Consider the following 27,741-nt stretch of genomic DNA (forward strand, 5'->3'; position numbering starts at 1 on the left):
ACTGCAAGGAGATCCAACCAGTCCACCCTAAAGGAGATCAGTTCTGGGTGTTCACTGGAAGGACTGATGTTGAAGCTGAAACTCCAATACTTTGGCCACCTCATGCGAAGAGCTGACTCCTTAGAAAAGACCCTGATGCTGGGAAAGATTGAAGGCAGGAGGAAAAATGGACGACGGAGGATGAGATGGTTGGATGGCATCACCGACTCAATTGACATGGGTTTGAGTAAACTCCAGGAGTTGATGATGGGCAGGGAGGTCTGGTGTGCTGCGGTTCATGGGGTCGCAAAGAGTCAGACATGACTGAGCGACTGAACTGAACTGATACTGCCTGTCACATCTACATATAATTGTAGTTAATTGAATATGTCTTATTATCCCTAAACTATCAGCTAGAGGCCATGGACTGCTGTCTTACTTATCTTGGTTTTTACCACTATACATAGTTTAATGGCATTCAACACTTGTAGCATGTACATACACTAAAATTTCTCAAGGAAATAATTATGTTCAGAAAAGATAATAAATAATTAAGGATGTTCATCACATTACTTTTTTCTCCTCAAATCAGCTGGTTTAATTCCAGGAGGTACAAAATTCAGGAAATAATAAAATAATTAAGGATATACATCACATTGTTATTGGTAATAAAAAAATGTTGGAATCAACAAAAAACCATTATGTATTATTAAAAATATAACAAATGTATTTACTGACATGAAAGGAAGTAAAAGAAAAAAAAGAGGGTTATAGGAGAGTATGAAAAAACTATGTAAATGCAGCAACGTTATCTGTAGATATTGATAAGCTGACACTAACAGGCACACATGGAAATAAAAGGTGAAGGAAAGCAAAGGTCTAAAGAACAAAGTAGGAAGATTTCCACTACAGTATACCACTACAAGATTTCAAACTACAGTAATTAACACAGGATAGAACTAATGCAAAGACAGACAAATACACCTTGAAGAGAAAGGAAAATCCAGACACAGACCAACATACACATGGTTACTTGATTAATGAAAAAGTAGCACATAAAAGCAATAAAAACCTTGATTCAATTAATGTTTTATCAAATTGAATAGCTGTATAGAAACCAATGTGCCTTGACCTCTACTTCAAACCATATACAAAAACCAAATTCTAGTTTGATTTTTAAGCCTATATGTGAAAGGTCAAATTGTAAAACTTCTAATGACAGGGAAGACTATCTCATGATCTTGGGCTAAGATTTCTTGACAAGTACACAAAAAGTACTAACCATAAAGGAAAAGACTGATAAACTGAATTGATCATTGAAATTAAAAACTTTCCATGCATCAGAAGATAGCTTTAAGAGAATGAAAGAGAAAGAACTATGGATCAGTAAGAAAAAATAAGCAACCCAGTCTAAAAATGGATAAAACACTTTAACAAGCATTTCAGCAAAGGGGTAATCTGAATGGCTAATAAACATAAGAAAAAGTGTTCCAATATTCATCAAGAAGATAACTTAAACCTACAATGAGATACCACTGCACATCCTAGAATGGCCTTTAAAAACAGGCGATACCAACAGTTGGTAAGGACATGAAGCGACTGGAACTCAGATACACTGCCAGCGGAAATGTATACTGCCAGCAGAAATGCAAAACCACTCTGGAAAACTGCTTGGTATTATCCTATCTTCTAATGATGAATATATGCAAGTCCTATGACAGTAACTTCACTCAAAGACATATGCCCAACATAAATGAGCACATGTGTATACCCAAAAAAAGTACAAAATGAGCATATGTAGTTTTACTCATAATAACAAAAAGCTAAAAATTACCTAAATTTCTTTCAATAGTTGAACATATAAATGTATGTTGGTATATTGGAATATTAGAGCAAAGAACAAGAATGAATTACTGCTATATGATGATACATATTACAATCCCATTTATATGATTTCAAAACTGGCAACAATAATCTGCAATGACAGCAATCAGAATACTGGTTACTTTTGTCAGCGTTTGACTCTGACTCAACCTTAAGTCATTAATGGAGGCTTTGGGGGAATTTATAATGGTTTATATCATGATTCAGATAGTAGTTATACAAGTGTATTTATCTGTTAAAATTCATCGAACTGTACAAGGATATAAGAAAAGAATAAGATAACAGCCAGTGCTACCAAGAAATTTATATTTTAAAGGGGAAGACAAAAAGCCAAATAACTGATAAGTTCTATACAGAGAATTATAGTAGTCTGATGCGTAGTGTTAGTCACTCAGTCATGTCCGACTGTCTGCAACCCCATGGACTGGGTTGCAGCCTGCCAGGCTCCTCTGTCCATGGAATTCTCCAGGCAAGAAGACTGGGAGTGGGTTGCCATTCCCTTTTCTAGGGGATCTTCCCAACCTAGGGATTGAACCTGGGCCTCCTGCATTGCAGACAGAATCTTTACCGTCTGAGCCACCAGGGAAGTCCAGTCTGATGTGACAAGAGACTAACTAGGTAATCTATTTTAGAATTCATTTTAAATTGGACCCAGTCACTTAATGATATTAGCACTTGGTAATATTAAGACTGGAATAACAAAACTGGGCTTATCTTGAAAGAAACAGGTGAAGAGCAACTCAAGGAAAGAGAAGAGTCTGTATAAAGATCCTAAAGCAAGAATAAGTTATATTCAAATTATAGACACAAAGACAGAGGGCATGACAATGGTAACTTGAAAAGAAATTGGCTGGGTCTAAGTCATACAAAGCCTTTATAAGCAAGGGAAAGGAATCAGGATTTTATTATATGATAGGAAACAACTGGATGCTTTTAAGGAGTAGAATGATAGCATGACTTAGGCTTAAAAAAAAACCAAACATTGGTTGCTTCACAGAGAATGGACCACAAGGGTTGGTAAAAGCAGAAGTATGCGGACTAGTTAGGATTAGGATGCAGGATGTTGACGACGGCAAGAAATGAAGGTAGCTTGGTTACGATGGTAGTACTGGAGATAGAAATGGGGGCAGAGGCAGATTCTGGATGTGTTTGTAAATTATCCTGACATAATCCCCTGATGGATAAATGTGGGTGATGAGAGAATAATTGAGGATTTTGCCTGAGCAACTAAGTGGCTGTGTATTTACTAAGATGGGAAAAACTGCAGAGGAACAGATTTTGGGGAAAGAAAACAAAACAGGAAATTTAGCTTGAATTTAAGACATCAATTAGGCATCCATGTGAAGCTGGCATGAAAGGAACACTGACATGAGATAAATCTCAGTGCTGCAGAACTGAATTTTGGAATTACCAGATATAGATGATACTTCAAGCTATGCAACTGACTGTAATTATATTTAATTGCTCTCTCGTTTCCTATTCTCTAAGCAATGAGACCAAAATGGGAGCTGTCATGTCTTTATTAAACCTTGTATCCTGGCCATAGGAGCTGAACTAAAAAGACTAACATCTATACCAAGGTGGACAAACCAACAGCTCTTTCTCATGATTTTCGAAACTAGAGCTGGGGAAGAGTCCTTTCCTCTCTAGGAGGAAGGTGAGAAGGTTCCAAGTCTTGCTAGAAGTTATCATTGCAGCAGAGTGGAGAAAAGTGGTCTGAGAACCCGAACCTGACGTGCAGAGAAAAGCAGGCCACTGAGGTGAGAGAAAGACAATGTCCTGAGTGTCCCTATGCCAGCTCACCTCGGTCTTCCCACACTTTGAAAAAGTACATTATCATTTCCCTCCCAAATTAGTTTGAGTTGGATTTCTGTCACCACCAAAAGCCTGACTCAAGAGTTAAAATTTCCATATACAGATATCTATTCCTTACAAATGATTATCATAGTAACAGTCCAACTCTATCAAATTTCAGTGACACGTAAATATCTTCATTTTGCATTAAAATTTCATGTTCATTCTGTCCTATTATTTAAGTAAATAAAACCTGATTTTGTTCAAAAGAATATAATCCCAATGAATGGTATGGAAAAGAAAGGTTAAGTCTGGTTCAGCAGTTTCTTCACCAAGGTTAAGTTTTTCTTTCTAGTTCTTTCCTTGCATCTGAAGGGAATTCATTTCTTTTCCTAATATAATAAAAAAATCCAGGACTTCCCTGGTGGTTCAGTGGCTAAGACTCCACACTCCCAATGCAGGTGCCCTGAGTTCAATCCCTGGTCAGGGAACTAGATCCCAAATACTGCAACTAAGACTTGGCACAGCTAAATAAAGGAATAAGTATTTTTTTTAAAAAATCCTCTGATATAAAAGATCACTTTCCAGCTTTCAGCAATTTCTAAACTAGAGACACAGAAATATCAAAATCTTTGTCAGTCTGTTGCTGTCACAAATCTAGTCTTATGATAAAAATACATCTCTACCACTGCATTAATGTGAAAATGTATCCCACTTACTTTAACATCTAGAAGATACATACATGAAAATCCTTTGTACTTTCTCTAACTGAAATAAAAAATTACCAAAGTATCAAAGACCTTAAAATGAATATTTTATGTTAAAATTTGTTTTGTAAAATAGCAAAGAACCTAATGTGAACATTTTACTTCAATATGATTTAATTTTAAACACCTATGTTTCTTATCTAGAATCCTCTTAGAAGATGCTTTTTAAAATCTACTTTTACTATTTATTACTATCACACTAAACAGGCAATGTTTATTTTCTAGAAATATTCAAGCTAGCTCTTTAGTAGTTTAACTACTAATTTTAATAGCAATAAGTTAGCAGAAAATAAAGTAAATTGAACTTACCCAAATGAATACGCAGGGCTAGGTTTCCTCATCATCACCCAGTAACTTATTAAACAAGTTATCAAACTAAGTAAAAAGGCAAATAAATTCAGCATTAGAACGAGAGCTAGAGGACATACAGAAAGAAATTTAGCTTTCAGAATACCTAAGTTGCTAAAAGTTAACAGTGTTCACAGACTAATAAATTATTCTAATAATTTATAATCTAATCACAATAAACACCCTAACTGTGAGTTTTAACATGGGGAGAAACAGAAGTTATGATACACCATTAAGACAGTTAAATAGAATACTTTAAACTCATACTTCCTCTACTCAGTAAGTTATCCAACCTAAATGGTAACTAAGCCTGCAAAAAATAACACAATAACAATATTTACTTGATTCTAGGCATAAACATTTCAACTTTGATAAACTTTATTTAATCTATGTTAAAAGCTAAACTAAATATTAATAAGACCTTGACAATATTCTAGATGAGGTAAAGTTATGGTTGCTTTCCAAGTATAGTGGAAATTCACTCTAAAACAATTTACTACAGTGTGAAATTCAGGTAACAACTATCTGTTTTAGATCCATCAAGAAGATTTAGTTATGTGACTGATGAAAAGACATCCTCATAACACACCTATGGCACAGATATTGGAGACATCATTGTCCAAGCACTTTGCAATCTTTATTGGAAACATGGGGCTTCCCTGGTGGCTCAGACGGTAAAGAATCCGCCTACAATGCGGGAGACCTGGGTTTGATCTCGGGTTGGAAAGATCCTCTGGAGGAGGGTATGGCAACCCTCTCCAGTATTCTTGCCTGGAGAATCCCCACGGACAGAGGAGCCTGGCAGGCTACAGTCCATGGGGTCTCAAAGAGTCGCTCGGTCACGTCTGTACACACACACACGGGAAATACGAAAGGTCCCCAAAAAGCAGGAGCCGACAGGCTGTCTCTCGATCTCACAATCACATACATGCTTTGCAGTTGTTAATATCCCTCATTTCTTTTCCCATCTACACAGTTCCAGTGGGAACTGGTATGCTCTTATATGTTCCTGCTCCCTGGTCACAGCTGACTCATCTATAGGTAGGCAACTGACCTAATGTCTGGGTATTTTTCTGTTGCTATGTAAATGGGATATCTTTTTCCAGCATATCTTCTAATTGTGTTTATTTGTATACATGATCCATGTTGATAATTTTACTTATTTCACAGACTACTTTCCTTTACTTAAAACTTCATAAATTCAGTGCAATAAACTCTTCTTTTATTTTTATTGTTTTATTGAAAATAGGACATTTATACAGAAATGTGCATAAAGCACATATGTACATTTTAACAAATAGAAAAAAAAAAAAAAACCACACCCATATAACCATGAATTAAGGTCAGGAGTAAAACAATGGGGAAGTCTTCGGACATCTCTCTCTTTTTTTTTAAATGAAGTATAGTTGATGACAAATTCTGTATAAGCTTCAAAACATTAAGGAGAGTTTTTAAAACTTACCTAAAAAAAAAAAAAAAAAAAACTTACCTAAAAAGATCAAAAATGGTCAGGTAAGTATAGGCAGTTAAAGCTGCAAAACAACAGAAAGACTGATTGAAATGTTACTGAATCCATAGTTAGGAAATACAACAAATAATGATACATAAAAATATAAGAGGTTTTTAAAAACACAAGAAAGATATTAAGAGGTTTTACTTTTTAAGGAAAACTCAATAAACCTCAAAATCTTATTTATACACTATATAAATTGAAGAACTAATCTATCACACTAAAAATACCTCACAAAAAGATACATGCAACCAATGTTCACAGCAGCAGTATTTAAAGTAGCCAAGATATGGAAGCAACCCAAGTGTCCATCAACAGACACATATGCTGGAAGGAATACTACTCATTCATAAAAAAGAATGAATTTTGCCATTTGCAGCAACATGGATGAACCCTAGAGTATATTCTGCTTGGGGAAATAAGTCAGAGAAAGACAAATACTATACGGTATCACTTATATATGAAATCAAATGCATTCATATATACCTTCCTCACCAAGTCCCTATAGTGATTCTGAGTGGAGTATAATCTATAAAAATACTGAATCACTATGCTGTTCGCCTGAAACTAATATAATAACATAAATCAACTACATCTCAGTCAAAAAATAGAAAGAAATCTCCGTTTTTCAAATAGATTTAAATTTTTTGAAGAAGCTCATTTTAAATAATTCCTAGCAATTGAACCAAATTTTATAGTTTACAAGGTACTTTTGGGGGACTTCCCTGGCAGTCCCAGTTAAGACTCCACACTGCCACCGCAGGGAGCAGGGGATCAACCCCTGGTTGGGGAATTAACATCCCACATGCCAAGCGACAGGGCCAAAACAGAACATAACAAGATACTTTTGGAATACATTCCCTCATTTAAATCTTTAAAGTTATATTTCAGAATAATATATTCTATGTTAAGGAAGACATACCTTTATTTAAAATGAGAACAATAAAAGTGAAATTAATAATTAACTCTATAAAAATAAGAACAGTGACATACCTATACTGTTAGTGGAGCTGCACCACATTAGCAGGAAGCCAGTACATGTTAAGTTTATTGCACCAAAGAGCAATATCTTCCAGGACTGTGAAAAGGAAAACCATTCTTATTTGTGCAACACTGATAAACTTCTTTGGGTCCACTCAAGTTTTGTGATTCATACTCTAATATTCAAAGGAATAAGTACAACCTGTTTTTAAAAACAGAGGGTTACAGTTTCTAAAACTTCCAAAAAAAATCATGAACCAAGTTATTATTATAATATATAAACCTAAAAGGATAATTTGAGAAGGGGAATTATTCAAGAGAAAAAAAAATTCTGACATATAAATTCTCAAATAGTTGAGAAAATACGATGACATTTGAATATAATTTTGACTCTATAAACATGTATATGGAAACTGATAAAACAAATGGGGCAAAATATAAAGCAACTGATGAATCTGAATAAAGGGTATAAGGGAATTCCTTATACTAATCTTATAACTTTTCTGTAAGTTTGCAATTACATCAAAATAAAGTTACCCTGCCCATCCACCCACCAAAAACAGAACAATGCTTGGTTATTTACCAAATAAGTCATAAGAAACAGGACTGCTAAAGAAGGAGATTACCACAGTTTAGAAGTTCACAGAAAAGGGAGAATTTGAGATACACCTTGAAACAGCTAGGATTTAGTCAGAGGAAGGAAGAATAGCATTCTAAATAAAGGAAGATGAGATCAAGTGAATTGTTTTTTACTTTGTTCTGCTCCAATCCCTACATAGGGAGACCAACACTTGTTTCAAAGTAGAGATGAAATAGTGGAAAGGTTGTTATTTGGAGATTTTAAGTTTAAATATATAATTGCTAAGGTCAAGTAAGGTATGGGATAGGATGGTTTTAGAATACAGATGAAAGCTGTAGGTCTAGAAAGGAAGACCACCACCAGAAGTGAGAAGGATAAGAAGGTAACTCAGGAGACAGAAATCATAAGGCAGAGAAGAAGAACAATTACCAGCATGAATTTATGGGAGACACCATTCTCGAACTTGCTCCTCAAGGAGGAGCAAAACCAGAAGAGCAGGTGACATGGGGATGTTAGAAACTTGAGAACTGGTATGACAGGTTAACAGGATGAGGGGCTGTAAGCCTAATGAGGACATGACTGGACATGGGGCCTAGTCAGGACAGGGATTCAGTAACAGTCAGAAAGGCAGATAAAGCATGTAACACATGCTGTTCTAAGGCCAAGTCAAGCTGTTAGTCAACAAACATTTGAGTATCTATTTTGTAACAGATACTATTTGAGGCACAGGAGATACAGCAGTGAATGAAACATGGACCTTATAATCCAGGTGGGGTGACAGACAAGAAGCAAATATATAAAGTCAGGCGGTGATGAGTGCTAGGAAGAAAAAGCATAGTCAGAACACAGTCAGGGAAGATTAAAGAGCTGCTCTTCAGATAGGGTGATCAGAAAAGAGCTCTCTGATGAGATGACATGTCACCAGAAATCTGAAAGAGGCCAAGATGCTAAGCATCCAGACATCTCAGAGAGAAAACAGGAACCACAGTGCAAATACTTTGAGATAAAAGAGGGGCTGAGGACAGCTAGACAAGAGAGGTGAGCGGAAGTCTGGGGCTACATTTAGTGTCATGTATGCCGGGAAAAGAGCTGGGATGTAGTCCAGATGAGATGGAACAGTGACTTAGCTTTCATTTTAAAAAGCTCATTCAGCTTCTCAACCTAGAATATACTGCACTGGGGCAAGGATGAAAGTGGGAAGACCATTTAGAATGTGCTTGCAATAAACCATGTGGGGAATGATGGTAGCTTTGAAGGTGGGTGTTAGAAGAGTCAGATTCTGGGTATTATGAGGATAGAGCCGGCAAGAATTACTTATAAAACAGCTGTGAGGAGTGAAGGAAAGAGAGGGGTAAAGGTGACTCTAAGGTTTCTGGCCTGAGCCATGTGGTGAAGAAGTGATAGAAAATCAAAGTTCAGGTTTGATCTTAACTAAATTTGAGATTGCTATTAGATATTTGGGTGAAAATGTTGAGAAGGCCATTATACATAGGAATTGAAGGTAGGGAAGAAGGTAGAGGCCGAAATATAAATACAGGGTCATCAGCATATGGTAGTGAAAGTGTCACCAAGATGGAATGAGGCAAACAAGAGAGGCCAGAGTTCTGTAAGTCCTGGGACACTCCAAACTCAGAAGTCAGAAAGATGGGAGGAGAGGAACAAAGGAGACTTAAAATAAAGACTAATAAGTAAGTGCCCCTCCCCCCCGCCAGGTGGCACTAGTGGTAAGAACCTGCCTGCCAATGCAGGAGACATAAGAGACGTGGGTTCGATCCCTGGGTCAGGAAGATCCCCTGGAGGAGGGCACAGCAACCCACTCTAGTATTCTTGCTCAGAGAATCCCATGGATAGAGGAGCCTGGCAGGCTACAGTCCATGGGGTCACAAAGAGTCGGACATGACTGAGTGTCTAATACATTCACACTTCCAAGAAGTAAGCAGGAGGAAAAACAAGGGTGGCAGTTCAGAGTTCAAGTGAATAAAATGCTTTAAGGAGGAAGACTGATTCAAATGCCATTGAAGGCCAAATAAGATGGGAAATGAGGATGACCATTGCTTTTGGCAACACAGAGGTTATCAGGTTACTTGTAAAAGCAGTTTCTGTGGATAAGTGGGGACTAGAGTTAGGCTGGTTTTGCTTAACAGAAACAGGGAGAAGAGAAACTAAACAAAGAAAGTAAAAACAATTCTAAACAGTTTTGCTTCAAAAGCAAGCAGAGAAAGGAAGCAGCAGCTACAGTGGTATTTATGGCACGTAATTATGATGCAAGAAGGAGAAAGATTAAAGAAGGAACAACAATGCAAGAGAAGAATGGTTCTAGGAACACTGGCTCTGAGTAAGGCAACAACGGAGGGGCTGGCCTTAGGGAGCAGATCAGACAGTTCATTCGAAGAAATGGGAGGGAAGGCAGAATGTTGGCAGATGTGCTAGCAGATGTGCTAATGACAGGATGCAGAAGTTTTCTGATTTCGTCTTTTCCTTCAGAGAAACAGGAAGCAAGATCCAACAGGTTAGAGTGAGGAAGAACAAGGTTTGGGGAGTTTGAGGATAGAAGTGAAAGAAAATGGTATAAAACTGTCATTTAAGAACGTGGGAAACTGAAAAAACTAGGAAGATACAGTACGGGCAGCACTAATGGCATACTTGATCATGAAATTAAAATGAGACCAGGGGATTCTCTGGTGGACCAGTGGTTAAGAATCTGTGCTTCCACTGAAGGGGGCACAGGTTCAGTCTCTGGTTGGGGAACTAAGATCCCACACGTGGCATGGCATGGCAAAAAAAAAAAATACAAAGTAAGACCAGACAGTACAGTTTTGTGTTTAAGGCTACACTCAGTTGCTTGCATGAGGTACAGAGTAGACTGGACTTAATAAAGTTAAGGATTTACCAATAAAGTATGATAGACAGAAGATGGGAACAAAGGAGTTGAAGGCATGTGCAAGAAAATGAAAATGATGAACCAGAGAATCTAAATTGATAAGCAAGCAACTGACGATGAGACGTGAAAAACAGTGAAAACGCAGCAGAGTCAATGAACTGGAGGTCCCAGCAAGAGACGGGAACTGGGAAGACGAGAGATGGTGACTGATGAGTAAAATGCTTATAACTGAGACAATGGGAGGATAGTTATTGTGAAGGATAAAGTGTATGGCATGAACGGGCTTCCTTAGTGGCTCAGTGGTAAAGAATCTGCCTGCCAAGCAGGAGTCGCGGGTTCGATCCCTGAGTCAGGAAGATTCCCTGGAGAAGGAAACGGCAATCCACTCCAGTATTTTTGCCTGGGAAATGTCTTGGACATAGGCATACAGTGGGCTTCACAGGGTCACAGAAGCGTCGGACATGACTTAGCGGGGGAACAGCAGCAGCAGCATGGTGTGATCACAGCAGTGGACAGTTGAGAGGGACACAGGACAAGATTTGTGGTGAGGAACTGAGAGGTAAGGATCTTTCACATGAAATATGAAATCACTAAGAACTAAGGCAGGAGAAGTAATGAATAGCAGTGAGCCAGGTGTATCTCTTCAGATTTAAATTATGATAGAGGTTATCTGTATAATCCAGGTGTTCCTGTATCAGTTTTGTTCCTACTACCTATTCTGTGGTATACTGTGCTTCACTGAAGCGTACTTAAAGAACTCCCTGCTTACTTATGCAATAGAGTTGTTTTCCATCAACATCATAACTGTCTGTTCTCAAGAGAGCATCCTAAATGGACTAGATACATAAGAAGTAGGTGAGTTAGTTCCCTACCCTTGCTTCTTGAAGTTTAACATCTAGAGGTGAGAGTATTTCCAAATACTAGAATTACTGACATCTGATTATATCCCAAGGTTTTATAAACAGGAGATAAAAGGGTAAAAAACAAAGAAAAGAAGTCTTTAGTTTAGTATCACAAGGCATGGTCAATATCATTGCTTCTGCTTATTATGTTACATAAAGCTAGCATTATTTAAAATTTTATTTTATACTTTTATTAAAAATGTGAGCAAGAGACACATAGTCACTACCCTCAAGGAACTTACAGTATAAATGAGACAGTAATGAGAACAATGAAAACAGAATAATAACTAGAAAGCCTACATGGGTGACCAAAATGGGTACCGATTATTTATTTATAGTCTCAAAGTTTAACTTAAAGAGAAAACTTGTTTTCTGCCTTACATTCAAAATGAGAAAACATGGCTTCAGACCACATCCACTTAATTTGTTAAAAAACTAACAACATAAGGCAATCACCAATTTTTCTTCAAAACTCTTTAAAATCAGAAAAAAAAACTAATCGAAGTCGAGTTTCCTCCCAGGCATAACAACTGTATACTAAAGTGCTGTGATTTTACATTAACAAATTACTTATCCAACAAAAAAAATGAAAACACTGTGATGAATTGAGAGTGATTTATATCTGTCTTAAAAATTACCTTTTTCAACTTTATAATATTGTTGATACAATAATTAAAATTAGGATTAAGAAATAAAAATAACTTACCCTTCGATCAGCTGCTACAAGTCTAAATTCCTGTAATAACTTGCCAAAAAAAGATCTTTGTGGTTTTCTAAAGAGATGAATTGTCCCCTTTAAAGTAAACAAAAAGTATACAAATCAGCATTTAAGTACCTAAGCTTCTGCATTCCTATGATATAGGAATAAATCACAACTAACACTTCTTCAATGCTTGATACATGCCAAGCAATTAGTCTAGACACTTTACATGTATTTATCTATTTAAGATTCACAATAACCTATGTGGTGGAAATAATTTTTAGTAAACTAAGTACACAATGCTAGTAACATCTGAGCAAGAATTCATAACCTAGGAATTTTAGCTCAGGACCAAAAACTCTGCTTTAAAATAGACTGCCTAGGCAATTTTGAACCGGCAAAGCAGTTTCCAAGTAGCTCTAATTTCCAAGAAATTATACCATTTACCTAATTGAAGCTTTATATAGGAAAGGTTTGGCAACTATTATTAGAGTCAAACCTCTGAGTTTCTCTCTTAGGCATTCAAAGTATGTGACATCCTAGCTAGCTTCCATGGTCCCTGCTAGTTTGCAGTCCTAGCAGAGAAAGAACAGGGCAGTGGTGACCACAGAGGGATTTGCCACTCAAGTTCAGGAAACAATGTAAGAAAGCCTTAACATAAAGAAGAGCTCAACCACATATAGGAAATTAGCCTGAAAGTAAGGTAGTATCCAACATCAGTAGGAGAAAGTATGGGTTATTCAATAAATGGTATTTGGAAAAATGCAAAGATGGGTCCTTATTATACTTCTCAATCTAAGTTTTCAAATATAAAACAATAGAATGTTGAAGACACTCATGGATGTATAATTTTATAACCTTGGATGTGGAGAAGACTTTTGTTAATAGGACATAAAATCAAGAAGTTTTAAAGGAAAAATGCTGATACATTTTCTATATACTTTCAAGATGGAAATAATCTACCAAAAGAAAGAAAACCCTAGAAAAATAAACTGAAAATCTTTGTTACTACAAAGGTAAAGTAATTGTTCCTAGAGAAAAAATATCCTTCAAAATTTTCAACGGGTCATACGCAATACCTTGACTACTAAGTGCCACGCACTTGAATATTTGGATTTCAACTTTAACAAAACATTCTCCTAGATGGTAAAGGCCACAATCACTAGATCACACGGCATTTCTATCTCATTAAAGTTGGCCAATTTGACTCAAACACTGACTTTTCACAAACAGCAGAGGAAATGGGAGTTAACAGATTAAAAATGTGAAGTTTCAGATCCAATTCAAGCAGAAGTATGATTTGCCTACAGTTAGCATTTAGAAACATCTCAGTAGCTATAAAATGATATATTCCATTTCTTTAAGTTTGACGTGTCATTAGTTGCATTATGTTGAGACTCAGCGAAGGCAGAAAATAGGGTGAGTGCTATAAATGTGGCATAACAAAAACAGCAAAATGTTGGTAACTGTGGAGGCCAGGTTACGGCTACATGGGGACTTTATGATATTCTCCCTAATTTTCTGCATGTTTGAAAGTTTACACAATAAAAAGTTAAGATATACTTTAAAATGTAAAAATAAAGCACCAAGAAAAAGGTATTACCAATTTTGATACCCAAATAAAGATCAGTGTATGTGAATAACCTAAGGCTCTGCTAAGCCAATTCAGTTGAAAAGGAACAATATGTTATTTTTTTATCTGAGATGTTAATAAATGTTAATGTTAACAAACATACTTTATTCTTAAAGAATTATGTGTGGGATATTTTGGTCCCAAAGACAAATTCTGCTTACTACTGGTATCCTTGAATATCTTCTAACTTCTAGCTCATTTAAAACTATTTCAGTTACTTTAAGTTTCAGGTTAAGACAATCAATAAGGTTTCTAAAAGGCATACATCCATTTCTGATGCCATTCTGATAGTGGAGGAACAATTACAAATACCCTAATCTTAATGTCACGCTTTCTAAAATTATATTGGCTCTCCACTGCTATGGGAATAAATACCAAATTTTACAACCTGGAACTCAATGTGTTCGGTGAGTTAGCCTGTTTCTTTCCATTTTTTTTCTTGCTCAATTTCCACTATTGAGGAAATTGCTCTCCTCAGAAAAACGGCTCTCCTCAATTTCCACTATACTGGTATACTCCTTGTCTCATGATCATATCGATAATTCTAGAGTGAAAAGGTCAGACTGGTCTAACCCAGGCACTAATAGCCCTGTAGCACTTAGCAAGTTATCTGACCTCTCTGTTTCCTCACACAGAAGAGAGTAATGAACAGCAGACTAAGAGACTGGGATAAAGGGACAAAGTACTCGGTTCACTGGTTCACTTCCTGCAAGAAGCCATATTAGTTTATTTAAACGACAGTTTTTTTTTTTTTTTTTAATGCCACTTGCTTTGTAATTCACCACAGGCTAGCCTTCATGTTGTCATCTTGCATGGTAATTTCATTTTCAGTAACTTCACCAATGACAAGGGCTATATTTCCCAACATTTTCTAAGATAGCACTATGCTTTCCACATAATATGTTGTTAATAATAAATAATGGGCAATTTTTAAAATAAAACTTAAATGCTAATATTTCCCTTATTACTAACGTTTCAAACATAAAAATTTACTGCCAAGGTTACTTATTCATCATTCTGTGAAACAGATATTTATTAAAAACTTCCTCTGGGCCAGGCACTGTACAAAAGACTCTGGGAAAATGACAGTGAATACATAGGTTCTGCTCTTAAAGAGCTTATAGCCTAGGAAGTGAGAAAGACAAGCAAGTAAATACACAGTCATAACACAGTCTGGTAAGGGCTACAGATGTCACTGGTAAAAAGCAGCCTCATAGGAGCCTAAAGGAGGCACTTAATAGGACCTTGAGACATGACAGAAAGGCTCAGGGAAGAGACTAAAGGACACCTAAGGGATGGAGAATGATTCTGGCAGATAGAACAGCATATATTAATTCAGTGCAAAGGTCTAATTCTTGGAGCACAATCTGCAAGCTGTTCAGGGTAGCTGGAATATGGATATATGTATGTATGCGTGAAAAAAACCTGCAAACCTAAGAAGCCAGGTTACAGATGTCTTTGCTTGCCATACTAAACAGGTCTTTAGCTTGTGGGCTAAAGAAAAAAAAAAAAGGAAGAATTTTAAGCAAGGGACTGATATGGTCAAGTTTCAGAAACTTAACTCTGCTACAGAGTGGTGAATGTTCTGATGTTGAACACAGAGGCTATTTGGTCAGCCAAAAGAGTAAACTTCCACCTACTTTCTGCATGTTTAAAGGAAACATTACAGGAAATTTAGAAAATATTTAAGTAGATAAATAAGACATTTTCCCACCATATCCACTCAAGGAAAAAACGGAATGACAATCTTTAGACACAGAAACATGGTCGTTCTGTCACATACAGGCTATCAACAAGAGATCCATACATTTTTCTGATAAAATGGTATGTACCTCTTTTGACACTGAAATCACAACCCACTGCTTACCCTTAGATAAAATTCAGAACGCTATATACTTGATTTATGAAAGAATAAAATAACTAACTTGTCTAACAAAACTTAAACACCACATTGCTAAAGCCCTAAGGTATACTGGGATCTACAAACGCACCAAGAAAGCTGGAGAAAGAGGAACGAAAGACTGCACTCAATAAAACGAATTTGGAGAGTGAGGCGTCAGCTTCAATGGCCTATTAATCATGCTGTTCATTAATGCAACGCTATCATCATTGCTGTAAGCATCACTAATACGGTCGTTGCTGCTGTGGACTTGTTTTCAGATCTTTTGTCGGTGTTGTGGTTACTGACACCAGCAAAGACTTTTATTTCTATATCAAGAATATCACGGCAGGAAGGAGTCATACACTCATCAGAGCCGAAATGTCGGTCTGGAGCGATGCCGGGGTCCCGAGAGGCAAAGGAACCGGGTGAGGGAGCGAGGGGGCATCAGAGCTCTGAGTGCACTCTCTCGGACGCTAGAGACTCCTTCCGGGGACCTCGAGCATAATTCTGACGAACCCTCCTCTGGGCAGCTGAAGCATTTCTAGGCCGCTTCGGAACCAGAGAGGATAAGAGGAATCACAAAAGAAACCCTCACGCCCCTGGCCAACTCACCATGATAAGGAGCGGCACAGCTCCCACCGGAAGACGCTCTGGGAGCTGGTAGTTTCCTGGAGCGGAAGGGGCGTGGACATCAGAGGCCGATTGGTTGCAAGCGACACGGGGGTCGGAAGTGCGTGCACTGGCCTCCTGGTCCAGCGCCCCACTTCCCGGCTGCCCCTGCGTTCTATAGAGGCGAAGGCGGCGGCTAGAGCGACTCTTCCAAGCTGGCGGAGGTCTTGGTGCAGATTTGCCAACTGAGGTCTTTAGGTTTAAGGAGCAATTTGTTTGTTTGTAACTAGAAGAATTTCTTTGAGTCTTGAAGCGCTTTGATCTATGTTGTTTTTTAATTTTTGCAATACCTTATGAAATAGGTAGCATTCCCATTTTTCAAGTGAGGAAACAGGATCGAGAAACTTACCCAGAGACATACTTAGTTTGCCAAAGTAGCTGTTGCTCAGGCCGACTAATGACAGAGTATTATGTGGTAATCCCTAAAATACTACTTAAATTATATAGGATTGATTTTACTTTAAAAAGGAAAATAAAACACATTGAAATGTAATTCATTCAGCAAAAACTGAATATGGAACACGTGTGTATCAGGTACCGTTCTCATGAAAAGGATACTCTTGTGGTCGTGGTTAAGTAGCTAAGTCGTGTCTAACTCTTGGGACCCCATGGACTGTAGCCCGCCAGCCTCATCTGTCCATGTGATTTTACAGGCAAAAATTACTGGAGTGGGTTGCCATTTCCTTCTCCAGATTCTCTAGTAAGAAGAGGCAAAACAATTAGGGAGGAGGAGATTGTTTAACTATATGGGTAAGTAGTGCCATTTAGAAAACGAGTAATAGTAGAGAGTAACTGAGTCACTGATTTTAAAAGGTAGTCACACACACACACACACACACACAAAAGGTAGTCACAGAAAGCTCGAAGAAGATTAAATTTGACTTTCAAATGACAAGTCTTTTTGTGAAGATTTTTGCAGGCAGGATAAGTAGTGCAAAACTCAAGTAAGTGTGTTTTAAGAGCTGAAAGAAGGTAGTGTGTCTGGAGCATTGTCCTTGAGGGGAAGAAATGAAGAGAATATAGAAGTGGTAAATAGGGGCCAGATCAAGCAGAAATTTCTAATCAGGGTTAAAGAGCTTGCTTTTTTTTTTTTCCCCTTGAGTGAGACAGGAAGCCAGGGGACAGTTTTTACAATGGAGTGGCCTGCTACATTTTGGCTGTAGTATGCATAATGGATTGTAGTTGGAAGATAACGGCTAACATTTATTAAAGCACTTATGTAGTAGGCACTAAGGACTTAAAGTGTATTAGCTCATTTAATCCTTATATTATCCTTTTGGGCTTACTCAGTAGCTCAGTTGGTAAACAAACCGTCTGCAAATACAGGAGAGCCCTGTTTGATTCCTGTGTCGGCAAGTTCCGCCGGAAAAGGGATAGATTGCCAACTCCAGGATTCTTGGGCTTCCTTGGTGGCTCAGATGGTAAAGAATCTGCTGCAATGCGGGAAACCTGGGTTCGATTCCCAGGTTGGGAAGATTCCCCTGGAGGAGGGCATGGCAACCCACTCAGTATTCTTGCCTGGAGAATCCCCATAGATGGAGGAGCCTGATGGGCTACAGTGCATGGGGTCACAAAGAGTCCAACAGGACTGAACTGCTAAGCACAGCATCCTTTTGATACAGGTACTGTTATTAGCTCTTGCTTGGAAAATTGTGTGTCAGGGTCAAACAACTACTCGGGTGGAACTGGAATTCTGTACAACCTAGTTTTAAAGCCTTACCAGCTATCCTGTACTTGCTACTCTTGGATAAGATTAGCATGGAGAAGGCAAATTAGAATATTACTGCTTCACTTACACTGAGCAATTCATTTTTGATTCTTGACGTTTCTTTCCAGTCTTTTGTATTTTAACAAAACTGAAATCAGACAGTACCTATTCTTTATAGTTTGCCTACTTCATGTGAGGATGTACTGTGACTTTTTCTCATGTCTTAATTTTTCTAGATTATAGTTTTAGTGCCTTAGAGGATTCAGTCATAGGCATGTGCCTTAATATCAATTGTGTGTATGTGTTGTGCACATGTGTGGATGTGCACAGTCACTGTCAAGTTTGACTCTGCAAACACATGACTGTAGCCCACCAGGCTCCTCTCTCTATGGAATTTTCCAGGCAAGAATACTGGAGCAGGTTTGCCATTCCCTCCTCCAGGGATATTCCCTACCCAGAGATCAAACCCATGTCTCCTGCATTGGCAGGTGGACTCTTTATCACTGTGCTATCTGGGTATCAATATAGTTAACTAATTCCTTATTGATGAGTGTAACATGGTTTAGAGGTAGTAAAAAGAAATTTCTCAAGCTATTTTAAGGAGAAAAGAAGACTCTAGTACAGGGAATCGAGTAATTGGTATAAAATCATAGGAAACAACTACACAAAAGATCACAGTGAAACTGAAGACTTGAACAACTCTATATACCTAGTAGATCTAACACATGTCCGGAATACACCATCCAATTTCCATCTGGTGGAAATTAAAAGAAGCATATTCTTAGTCAATGGGACAAGGAAGAAATCACAAGAGAACTTCGAAAATCCATTGAAATGAATGAAAATTAAAACAACATACTGAAACTTACTGAATGCAGCAGAAGCAGTCCTTGGAAGGAAATTTATAGCTGTAAATGCCTATATTGAAAAAATAAGAAAAATCTCAATAACCTAACCTTCCACTTTAAGAAACTAGAAAAAGAGCAAACTAAACTAAAAGCAAGCACAAAGACGGAAATAAAGGGACTTTCCTGGCAGTCTAGTTGTTAAGGCTCCATGCTATCTCTGAAGGGGCTGCAGGTTTGATCCCTGCTCAGGGGCACTAAGATCCCACATGCCATGTACCAAAGAAAACACAAAAAAGCCACCTAAAAATATGGCAGGTTGAACAGACTAAGACAGTGGAGAACTTAGAAGACAGGAGTGATATGTGTGCTCATTGCTTTTGGGGTGTAATTACTCCAAGGCTTTCTCAATGCAAAGAAATAGAGAATATGTGTATACACACACAGACACATATTTACATCTACATTTCTTCATCTGCTTTTGTATGTCTTAAATTATGAATTCATATTCTTAAATCCAATTCCAACCCAACCATACATGTTTCATTCTTTTGTATTCATAACTCCTCTCTGCAACAGTGAGAGGCACGGTTCCAGTGGGGTTAATGTACATTGACTTGTTTGATCAAGTCTCCTGTATGTAAGCAGTTTTTCATCTGTGCTGACACCGTTGCCCCATATAACACCTCTCTGTTCTTGAGAATTTATTCCTCATTCCAGATTGCCCCCACCCATATGAATGACTTCCTCAGAATAAGTGTCCATTATTTGTAGACATCCTCCTCATCCCACTTGGTCTATGACACCCCACATATGTTGCTTTTCCTCATTGCAAAGCCTGCCCTGAACGACGGTGTAAAAAAGAACTAAAATAGCAGGGCTGGGATTGCTATCCTTTGAAAGGCCTTGCCAATTTGGCCCATAGTTGGCATCTGGGAACTTGGATTTGGGGGAGGGTTCCCACTATTCCCTAACTGATAATGGTTCACTGTGCCTAACGGGGATAGGCCTAATGTTTTCACAGATGTCATAACAAAGCTGGAGGAATTAAGCACATCCTGTGTAACTCCATTGGGAGAGGACTCTTCGGAGCCAGTCTTTGGTTTCCTCTGGACTTTGCCCCATACTCTTGTTCCCTTTGCTGGGTGAGAGATGCACGATCATCAGTCTGCCTTAATACTATACAACTTTATGTACAATAACCTTCTTTCAACATAATTCGATTTACTGTCCTCTCCCATTCTTTGTGCTATTACTTTTATATACTTTACTTCTACATATATTATAAATATCACACACTGTAAGCTTTTTTTTTTAAACAACTGATAGGTATTTAGAAACATAAAGGAAAACTTATCTTTTGTATTTACTGACAGATATATCATTTCCAGGTGTGACCTAAATCAAATCCATTAAGATTATACAGTGGAAGTGACAAATAGATTGAAAGGATTAGAACTGATAGAGTGTGTGAACTATGGATGGGGGTTCATATTACTCTACGGGAGTGAAAGCGAAGTGAAAGTGAAAGCCGCTTAGTTGGGTCTGACTTTGTGACCCCATGATACAGTCCATGAAATTCTCCAGGCCAGAATACTGTGGTGGGTAGCCTTTCCCTTTTTCAGGAGATCTTCCTAACCCAGGAATCAAACCCAGGTCTCCTGCATAGAAGGCAGATTCTTTACCAGCTGAGCCACAAGGGAAACCCCATTGTATAGGAGGCAGTGATCAAAACCATCCCCAAGAAAAAGAAATGCAAAAACACAAAATGGTTGTCTGAGGAGGCCTTACAAATACCTGAGAAAAGAAGAGACGCGAAAGGCAAAGGAGAAAAGGAAAGATATATCCATCTGAATGCAGAGTTCCAAAGAATAGCAAGGAGAAATGAGAAAGCCTTCCTAAATGATCAATGTGAAGAAATAGAGAAAAACAATAGAGTGGGAAAGAAGATCTCTTCAAGAATACCAGAGATAGCAAGGGAACATTTCATGCAAAGATGGGCACAATAAAGGACAGAAATGGTATGAACCTAACAGAGGCAGAAGATATTAAGAAGAGGTGGCAAGAATACACAGAAGAACTATACAAGAGATAATGACCCAGATAACCAGGATGGTGTGATCAGTCACCTAGAATCAGACATCCTGAAGTGCGAAGTCAAGTGGGCCTTAGGAAGCATCACTATGAGCAAGCTGGTGGAAGGTGATAGAATTCCAGCTGAGCTAGTTCAAATCCTGAAAGATGATGCTGTGAAAGTGCTGCACTCAATATGCCAGCATATTTGGAAAACTCAGCAGTGGCCACAGGACTGTAAAAGGTCAGTTTTCATTCCAATGCCAAAGAATGTTCAAACTACCACACAGTTTCACTCATTTCACATGCTAGCAAAGTAATGCTCAAAATTCTCCAAGTGAGGTTTCAATGTACATGAACCAAGAACTTCTCGATGTTCAAACTGGATTTAGAAAAGGCAGAGGAGCCAAAGATCAAATTGCCAACAGCCACTGGATCATAGAAAGAGCAAGCAAATTCCAGAAAAACATCTACTTCTGTTTCAATGACTATGCTAAAGCCTTTGACTGTGTGGATCACAACAAATTGTGGAAAATTCTTAAAGAGATGGGAATACCAGACCACCTTACCTGCCTCCTGAGAAACCTGTATACAGGTCAAGAAGCAACAGTTAGAACTGGACATGGAACAACAGACTGGTTCCAAATAGGAAAAGGAGTACGTCAAGGCTGTATATTGTCACTCTGCTTATTTAACTTATATGCAGAGTACATCATGCGAAATGCCAGGCTGGATGAAGCACAAGCTGGAATCAAGATTGCCAGGAGAAATATCAATAACCTCAGATATGTAGATTATACCACCCTTATGGCAGAAAGTGAAGAACTAAAGAGCCTCTTGATGAAGGTGAAAGAGGAGAGTGAAAAAAGCTGGCTTAAAACAACATTCAAAAAACTAAGATCATGGCATCTGGTCCCATCACTTCATGGCAAATAGATGGGGAAACAATGGGAACAGTGACAGACTTTATTTTTTTGGGTCCCCAAATCACTGCAGATGGTGATTGCAGCCATGAAATTAAGACACTTACTCCTTGGAAGGAAAGTTATGACCAACCTAGATAGCATATTAAAAAGCAGACATTACTTTGCCAACAAAGGTCCGTCTAGTCAAGGCTATGGTTTTTCCAGTGGTCATGTATGGATGTGAGTTGGACTGCAAAGAAAGCTGAGCGCCAAACAATTGATGCTTTTGAACTGTGGTGTTGGAGAAGACTCTTAAGAGTCCCTTGGACTGCAAGGAGATCCAACCAGTCCATCCCAAAGGAGATCAGTCCTGGGTGTTCATTGGAAGGACTGATGCTGAAGCTGAAACTCCAATACTTTGGCCACCTCATGGGAAGAGTTGACTCATTGGAAAAGACCCTGATGCTGGGAGGGATTGGGGGCAGGAGGAGAAGGGGACGACGGAGAATGAGATGGCTGGATGGCATCACCAACTTGATGGACATGAGTTTGAGTAAGCTCCGGGAGTTGGTGTTGGACAGGGAGGCCTGGCGTGCTGCGATTCATGAGGTCACAGAGTCGGACACGACTGAGCGACTAAACTGAACACAAAATTTTAGGTTAACTTTTATTTTTGCACTTATTTTTTAAATTGATGTATAGTTGAGTTCCAGTGTTGTTGATGAGATGGTTGGAGGGCACCACCAACTCAATGGACATGAGTTTGAGCAAACTCTGGGAGATGGTGAAGTACAGGGAAGCCTATTGTGCTGCAGTCCATGGGGTTGCAATGAATCAGACACGATTAATCAACTGAACAACGTCATGTTTCAGGTGTATAGTCAAGTGATTTCAGTTATATATTCTTTCAGATTCTTTTTGATGATATGTTATTGTAAGATATTGAATATAGTTTCCTATGCTACACAGTAGGTCCAGTGTTCACCTTTTTTTTACATAGTATTGTATAGTTTTTACACTTTAAAAATGTCACTCCATCATTTCCTGGATTCCATTGTTTCAAATAAAGTTATGCACCATTTTTGCTTTATTCAAGTGTAATTCCCTTTGCTGGCTGCTTTTGATATTTATTTTAATTGATTTGGTTTTGTGCATGTGTGTGTGTTTTGCAAAGGATGTACTCAGATGTGATCTTTGTTGAATTGATTCTGCTTGGAGTTCACTGAACTTCTTGGACCTGTAAGTTCATGTCTTACAACAATTTTGGGAAATCCCAGGCATTACTGCTTCAAATATTTCTGTTGCCCCATTCTCTGCCTGTACTGTCCTTTTGGATGTCAAAGTACATGTACATTAGACTGACTCTGTCCCACAGGTCTGAAATGTTTCTTTCTTTCTCTGTGCTTCACTTTGATAATTATATTAACTGCCTTCCTGTTTTCTTATCTCTGATGCACCCAGTTTACTGTTAAGCCCACCCAGTGATTTTTAAAATTTCAGACACTGTCATTCATTTCATAATTTATAATCACAGACTTTCTACTTGGTTTTCAGTTTCTATTTTTCTGCTAAGAATCCTAATCTATTAATCCATCCTTTTCCCTTGTAACTTTTTAAATGTATTTTAAAGCTGTTAAGAAATAATTTTCTGTTAATTCCAAGGTAGTCATCTGTGTTTCTGCTTCTATAGATTTTCTGTTGATTATGGATCATATAATTTTTCTTTGTATGTTTATTATTTTTGCTGGGCTTTGTGAAATTGACATGTTGTAAAGGCTCTGGATCCTGTTTTAACAATGTTTCATTCTGGCTAGCTGTTAAATTACTAAAGAATAACCTTGATGTTGTGAAAGCCTGATTTTAAGCTTTGTTTCAGTGAGTTTCTTCTAGCTATGCCCAGAGTTCTAAAGTACAGCCCTTAGTTCTAGGATGGACTGTCCTTCCTCCTCAGCCATGGCCCTTTTCGGGTGTCAATGGAGAACCAGAAGTGTTTACTAAAACCCCTCTTATTGGAATCTGAATTTCAAACTCTATTGGTCCAGCAACTGCTACAACTACTCTTTGGATTTCAACTACTGCTTTCTCCTGGATTCTTCCTGACTGTCACACTGCACAGATGTAATTTCAGAATCCAACAAGCATTTGAAAAGAATTTGCAGGCAGATTTGGGGACTTAGATCTCTCCTTTTCAAAATTTCCCTCCCAATTTCAAACTGTTCTAGAAGCACAAAATGACTCCTCAGCCCATTAAGACTGCCACATGCTCCTTGAATTCTATTTCGAAGCACACTGCAGATGTTGCAAGTTGCTCTCATGGTGAAACCTAGTTAATGTGTATCTCTTCTAGTATATGATCTTGTGTTGTTTTTGCCCATTTTTGACTGCTCTCTAGTCTTCTAATCACAGCTTTTTATATTTTGTTCAGAGTTTGTAATTGTTATTGGCAAGAGTCAGTTCAATACAAGCTACTCCTTCAATACCAGACTACAACCTCTGAAATCTCAAAAAGTTTCAAATAAATTAAAGGCAAAATAAAGTTTATAATTTATTTCCAATCCATTAGGATAAAAACCCACTTATGCAGCTGAATCTTTTAATTCATTTCTTCTGAAGAAAAGTACAAAAGACCAGAGTAAAACTGAGACAAGCATTTAAAGGAAAATCCTTTGACTCAAAGTCCAAAAACAAACTGTAAATGGTTCATTCTACCAAAAGAATTAGTTTTTTGTACAAAATATAATGAATTTTACACTATAAACAAAGACTGCTGTATATTAAATTAGAGTTCTAGTATCTCCTTTTCCTCCAATTCTTTCCAAGCACAAAGCATATTTACAAGTCAGAAACCTAATAACCTCATTTGGCAGACTGTCTTAGAATAAGCTTTTACCCTTAAGATATCTGGAAAGATAGTACTGATTCTTTCCATTGGCTCAAAGTCCAGTACATCAGAAAGGTTTCATTTAGTCTACAAAACTCTGCCACAGTAACATGAAGAGCACACGAAGGTTCAAACATTACCTTTCACTAAATAATATGGTACAGAGCTCAGTGCACAACCTACAAGGTCACAATCTGAGTCTAATATTCTTTCGGAAATCCTCAGCAACTTCTATCTTAATTGAAAAAGATCAAACCAAAACCTTACACGTCCTACCGTATAATTACTCTACTTTTATGGCCCTTCTATGAGAGAAACACAGCTTAAAATAAAACTTAGGTAATGTAAGTCAAAGAAATTGTTCTCTGGCACTAAGTTCAATTTCAGACTTGGTCAGGAAATTAACTTCCATACATGGATGTGCATACAGTAATATAATTCTGACTCAATGTTTATGACAATATTAATTTTTTATGTAACATGTGAGGTCTGTTATCTAAAACTTTTCCCAATAAATGAGCTACAATTAATGTATATAATATTATGACAATTTTAAAGGAGTTTGTAGTTTAAAAGTTGTAAGTTTAAAGCACGTGGACTTTTAATACAACCTACCAGTTATCAATAATCTTTTTCCAAATGAAAATTAAAAAATGAAATTTTATGAGCTTTATTGAAAATGTTTTAATTTGGGATGTTCACCATTCTTATCATGTATATTTTCATCATCTTTCATTATCAGTATTTTATAATGGATACTATAGTGTTTGAGACCTTAAAAAGATCCTACTCATGACCTAAAATATCACGGTTTGGGCTTAAAAATTTTTTTTCTATTTATCTCAACCCTCATTTTTATTATCCAGGGAGTTCTATGATTAGAGGAGACATGATTTAAGTTATAGCTACAAACAGCATGTAATCATACATCTTCTATATTTAGATAAATCTTTAAGATAAGAAAGAGTGAAGTTAAGAAGAATGTACGTCTTCATTATAAAATTCTTATCCAGTGAGGGCAAGTTAACTTTAATATATTTTCTCAAAACCAAAGATATTTTTCCTAAAAAAGAAATATTTGTTACCACTATAAAATTATTCTTTCCACCCATGACATTTTACATAAAAGCACCAAAGACGATTTCTGTAAACAAACTTTTAACCAGTAAACTAATGGCAAATATCCATTTGCCTTTATTACAATATTTAGAAGGCCATGATATGAGTCTCTACTTCCTACAAGGACATTTTTATAACAAAAACCCACACATACAAACAAGAAATGGAATTACTGTACATTTTTGGGGAACAAAAGGCAGATTAACAGACTAAAACTTTTTAGTTAACAAAGTGAGCACAAGAAACCTATAAAATGTATGCAATGTATAAAAATTCAGTAATTTTTTAAAGTTTCATTGGAAGGATTAATAAAACATGGTAGATCCACTGGCTTGTAATTATCCTGTAAACAGTAAGAAAGTAATAAGCAATAAATTAGAAATGTCTTCGTTCCCAGTATTTCCCTTCTCTTGCACAGGAACCACTTTCACAGTGGTTAAAATTGGCTTTCTTAAATATTAGAATAATTCTAGCAGAAAATAAATTCCATTAGGAATAAGTTAACAGTCTACAATAGATCTCTGACAAACATACTAGAAAAAAAATACTACAGGTCACAGGAGGACTGGTCTACATGTTGTATGATGACAGAGTATCTGAAAACTTCAAAATTTCTCCTCCTTTCACTAGATTTGTTTTGTTTTGTTACTATCGTATTGCTTTCCAAATTGTTTGGTAGAAAGGTAGTAGAAAAAATAAAAAGTGAAAAGAAAACATTTTTAACGTATGTAGATGTATGAAGAAGAAAAAAACCTTCAAAATTCTTTTTCCTACTACTGTTACATAGGAAAAAGTTTCATTTGGCACACAATTTGTAAAAAGAAAAAAAAAAAAAAGTGTTCGGCATTCCAATCACCCATAGTAAAGACAACAGTAGGAAATGAAAACAGGAAAAATGACTATTTTAAGAAAAGATGTCAGAAGACAAACCACCAAAGGCTCTTGTGTCTTCTACCATTCACTGTCTCTGGAATACTTTCATCTGCAACATAATATACAAATTACTATTTACATTACGATTATGTTGGTAAAGACGACCAGATTCCGTTTTTGTTGTGTTTTGACTTACAGTGCCCATTGGGATATCCGTGACCATCAAGGCAAGAAGGCCTTAAACAAAAATATTCTATTTGCATTGTATACTTTATTTAAATTTATTTTATGGTTCATCTTCTGGGGTGCACAAGTAATTGTAAGACTCTGAAAAGTCCTGTAAACTTAGGCTGACTTTCCGTAGCTGATAAAACTATTCATCGAAGATGTTATGTTTTTCTCTTGAAAAGTAAACATTCTGCAGGCTTACACAGTGGTATCTCCAAAGTCCTTGTTCCAACGTATGTATGCTTCTAAGGTTTGAGGGCTCACACTGCGTTTTATCTTTTTTAAGGATTCGGTGAAGTCAGATAATCGAATATTTCTCATCTAGATATAAAAAAAAGCACACAATACAAATGATTATCACATATACAACAGCCGACCCAATGGTGGCTAAAATTTATGCTTTGTTTGTTAATGTTAAAATATATGTAGACGTATTCTTAGAAAATCATGCCAATCATCTTATTTTACATATTATTATATATTAGGCAAGTTTCCTATTTAAGAAATCCTACCAAATAATATACTTTCATTTCATGTGTTTGGCTTCTTAGGTATTAACATTTTAAGTCACAGTATTTTCCCACTATAAAAACAAAACA

At 37.2% G+C, this 27,741-nt stretch overlaps 2 protein-coding genes across 4 annotated transcripts in view; both read right to left on the minus strand.

Moving 5' to 3' along the window:
• The window catches only part of SLC30A6 (solute carrier family 30 member 6), a 45,198-nt gene extending 28,616 nt beyond the window's left edge, over positions 1 to 16,582 (minus strand). Inside the window, exons 1-5 of one of the 2 annotated variants that reach the window (XM_043918301.1) lie at positions 16,454 to 16,582; positions 12,333 to 12,419; positions 7,276 to 7,360; positions 6,262 to 6,304; positions 4,734 to 4,799 (exon numbers count right to left, since the gene is read on the minus strand). In XM_043918301.1, coding sequence (XP_043774236.1) covers positions 4,734 to 4,799; positions 6,262 to 6,304; positions 7,276 to 7,360; positions 12,333 to 12,419; positions 16,454 to 16,456 — 284 coding nt within the window. In that variant the 5' untranslated portion in view covers positions 16,457 to 16,582. Of the gene's footprint in view, positions 1 to 4,733; positions 4,800 to 6,261; positions 6,305 to 7,275; positions 7,466 to 12,332; positions 12,420 to 16,453 lie in introns of those variants that run through there. The other variant, XM_043918302.1, reaches the window with a different exon arrangement.
• Positions 16,583 to 26,078: 9,496 nt separating this feature from the next.
• The window catches only part of SPAST (spastin), a 51,710-nt gene continuing 50,047 nt past the window's right edge, over positions 26,079 to 27,741 (minus strand). For both annotated transcript variants that reach the window (XM_043918300.1, XM_043918299.1), the window contains exon 17: positions 26,079 to 27,463. In XM_043918300.1, the coding sequence (XP_043774235.1) occupies positions 27,341 to 27,463 (123 nt within the window). In that variant the 3' untranslated portion in view covers positions 26,079 to 27,340. The remainder of the gene's footprint in view (positions 27,464 to 27,741) is intronic.

Source organism: Cervus elaphus, chromosome 11 (genome assembly GCF_910594005.1).
Source record: "Cervus elaphus chromosome 11, mCerEla1.1, whole genome shotgun sequence".
NCBI lineage: Eukaryota > Metazoa > Chordata > Mammalia > Artiodactyla > Cervidae > Cervus > Cervus elaphus.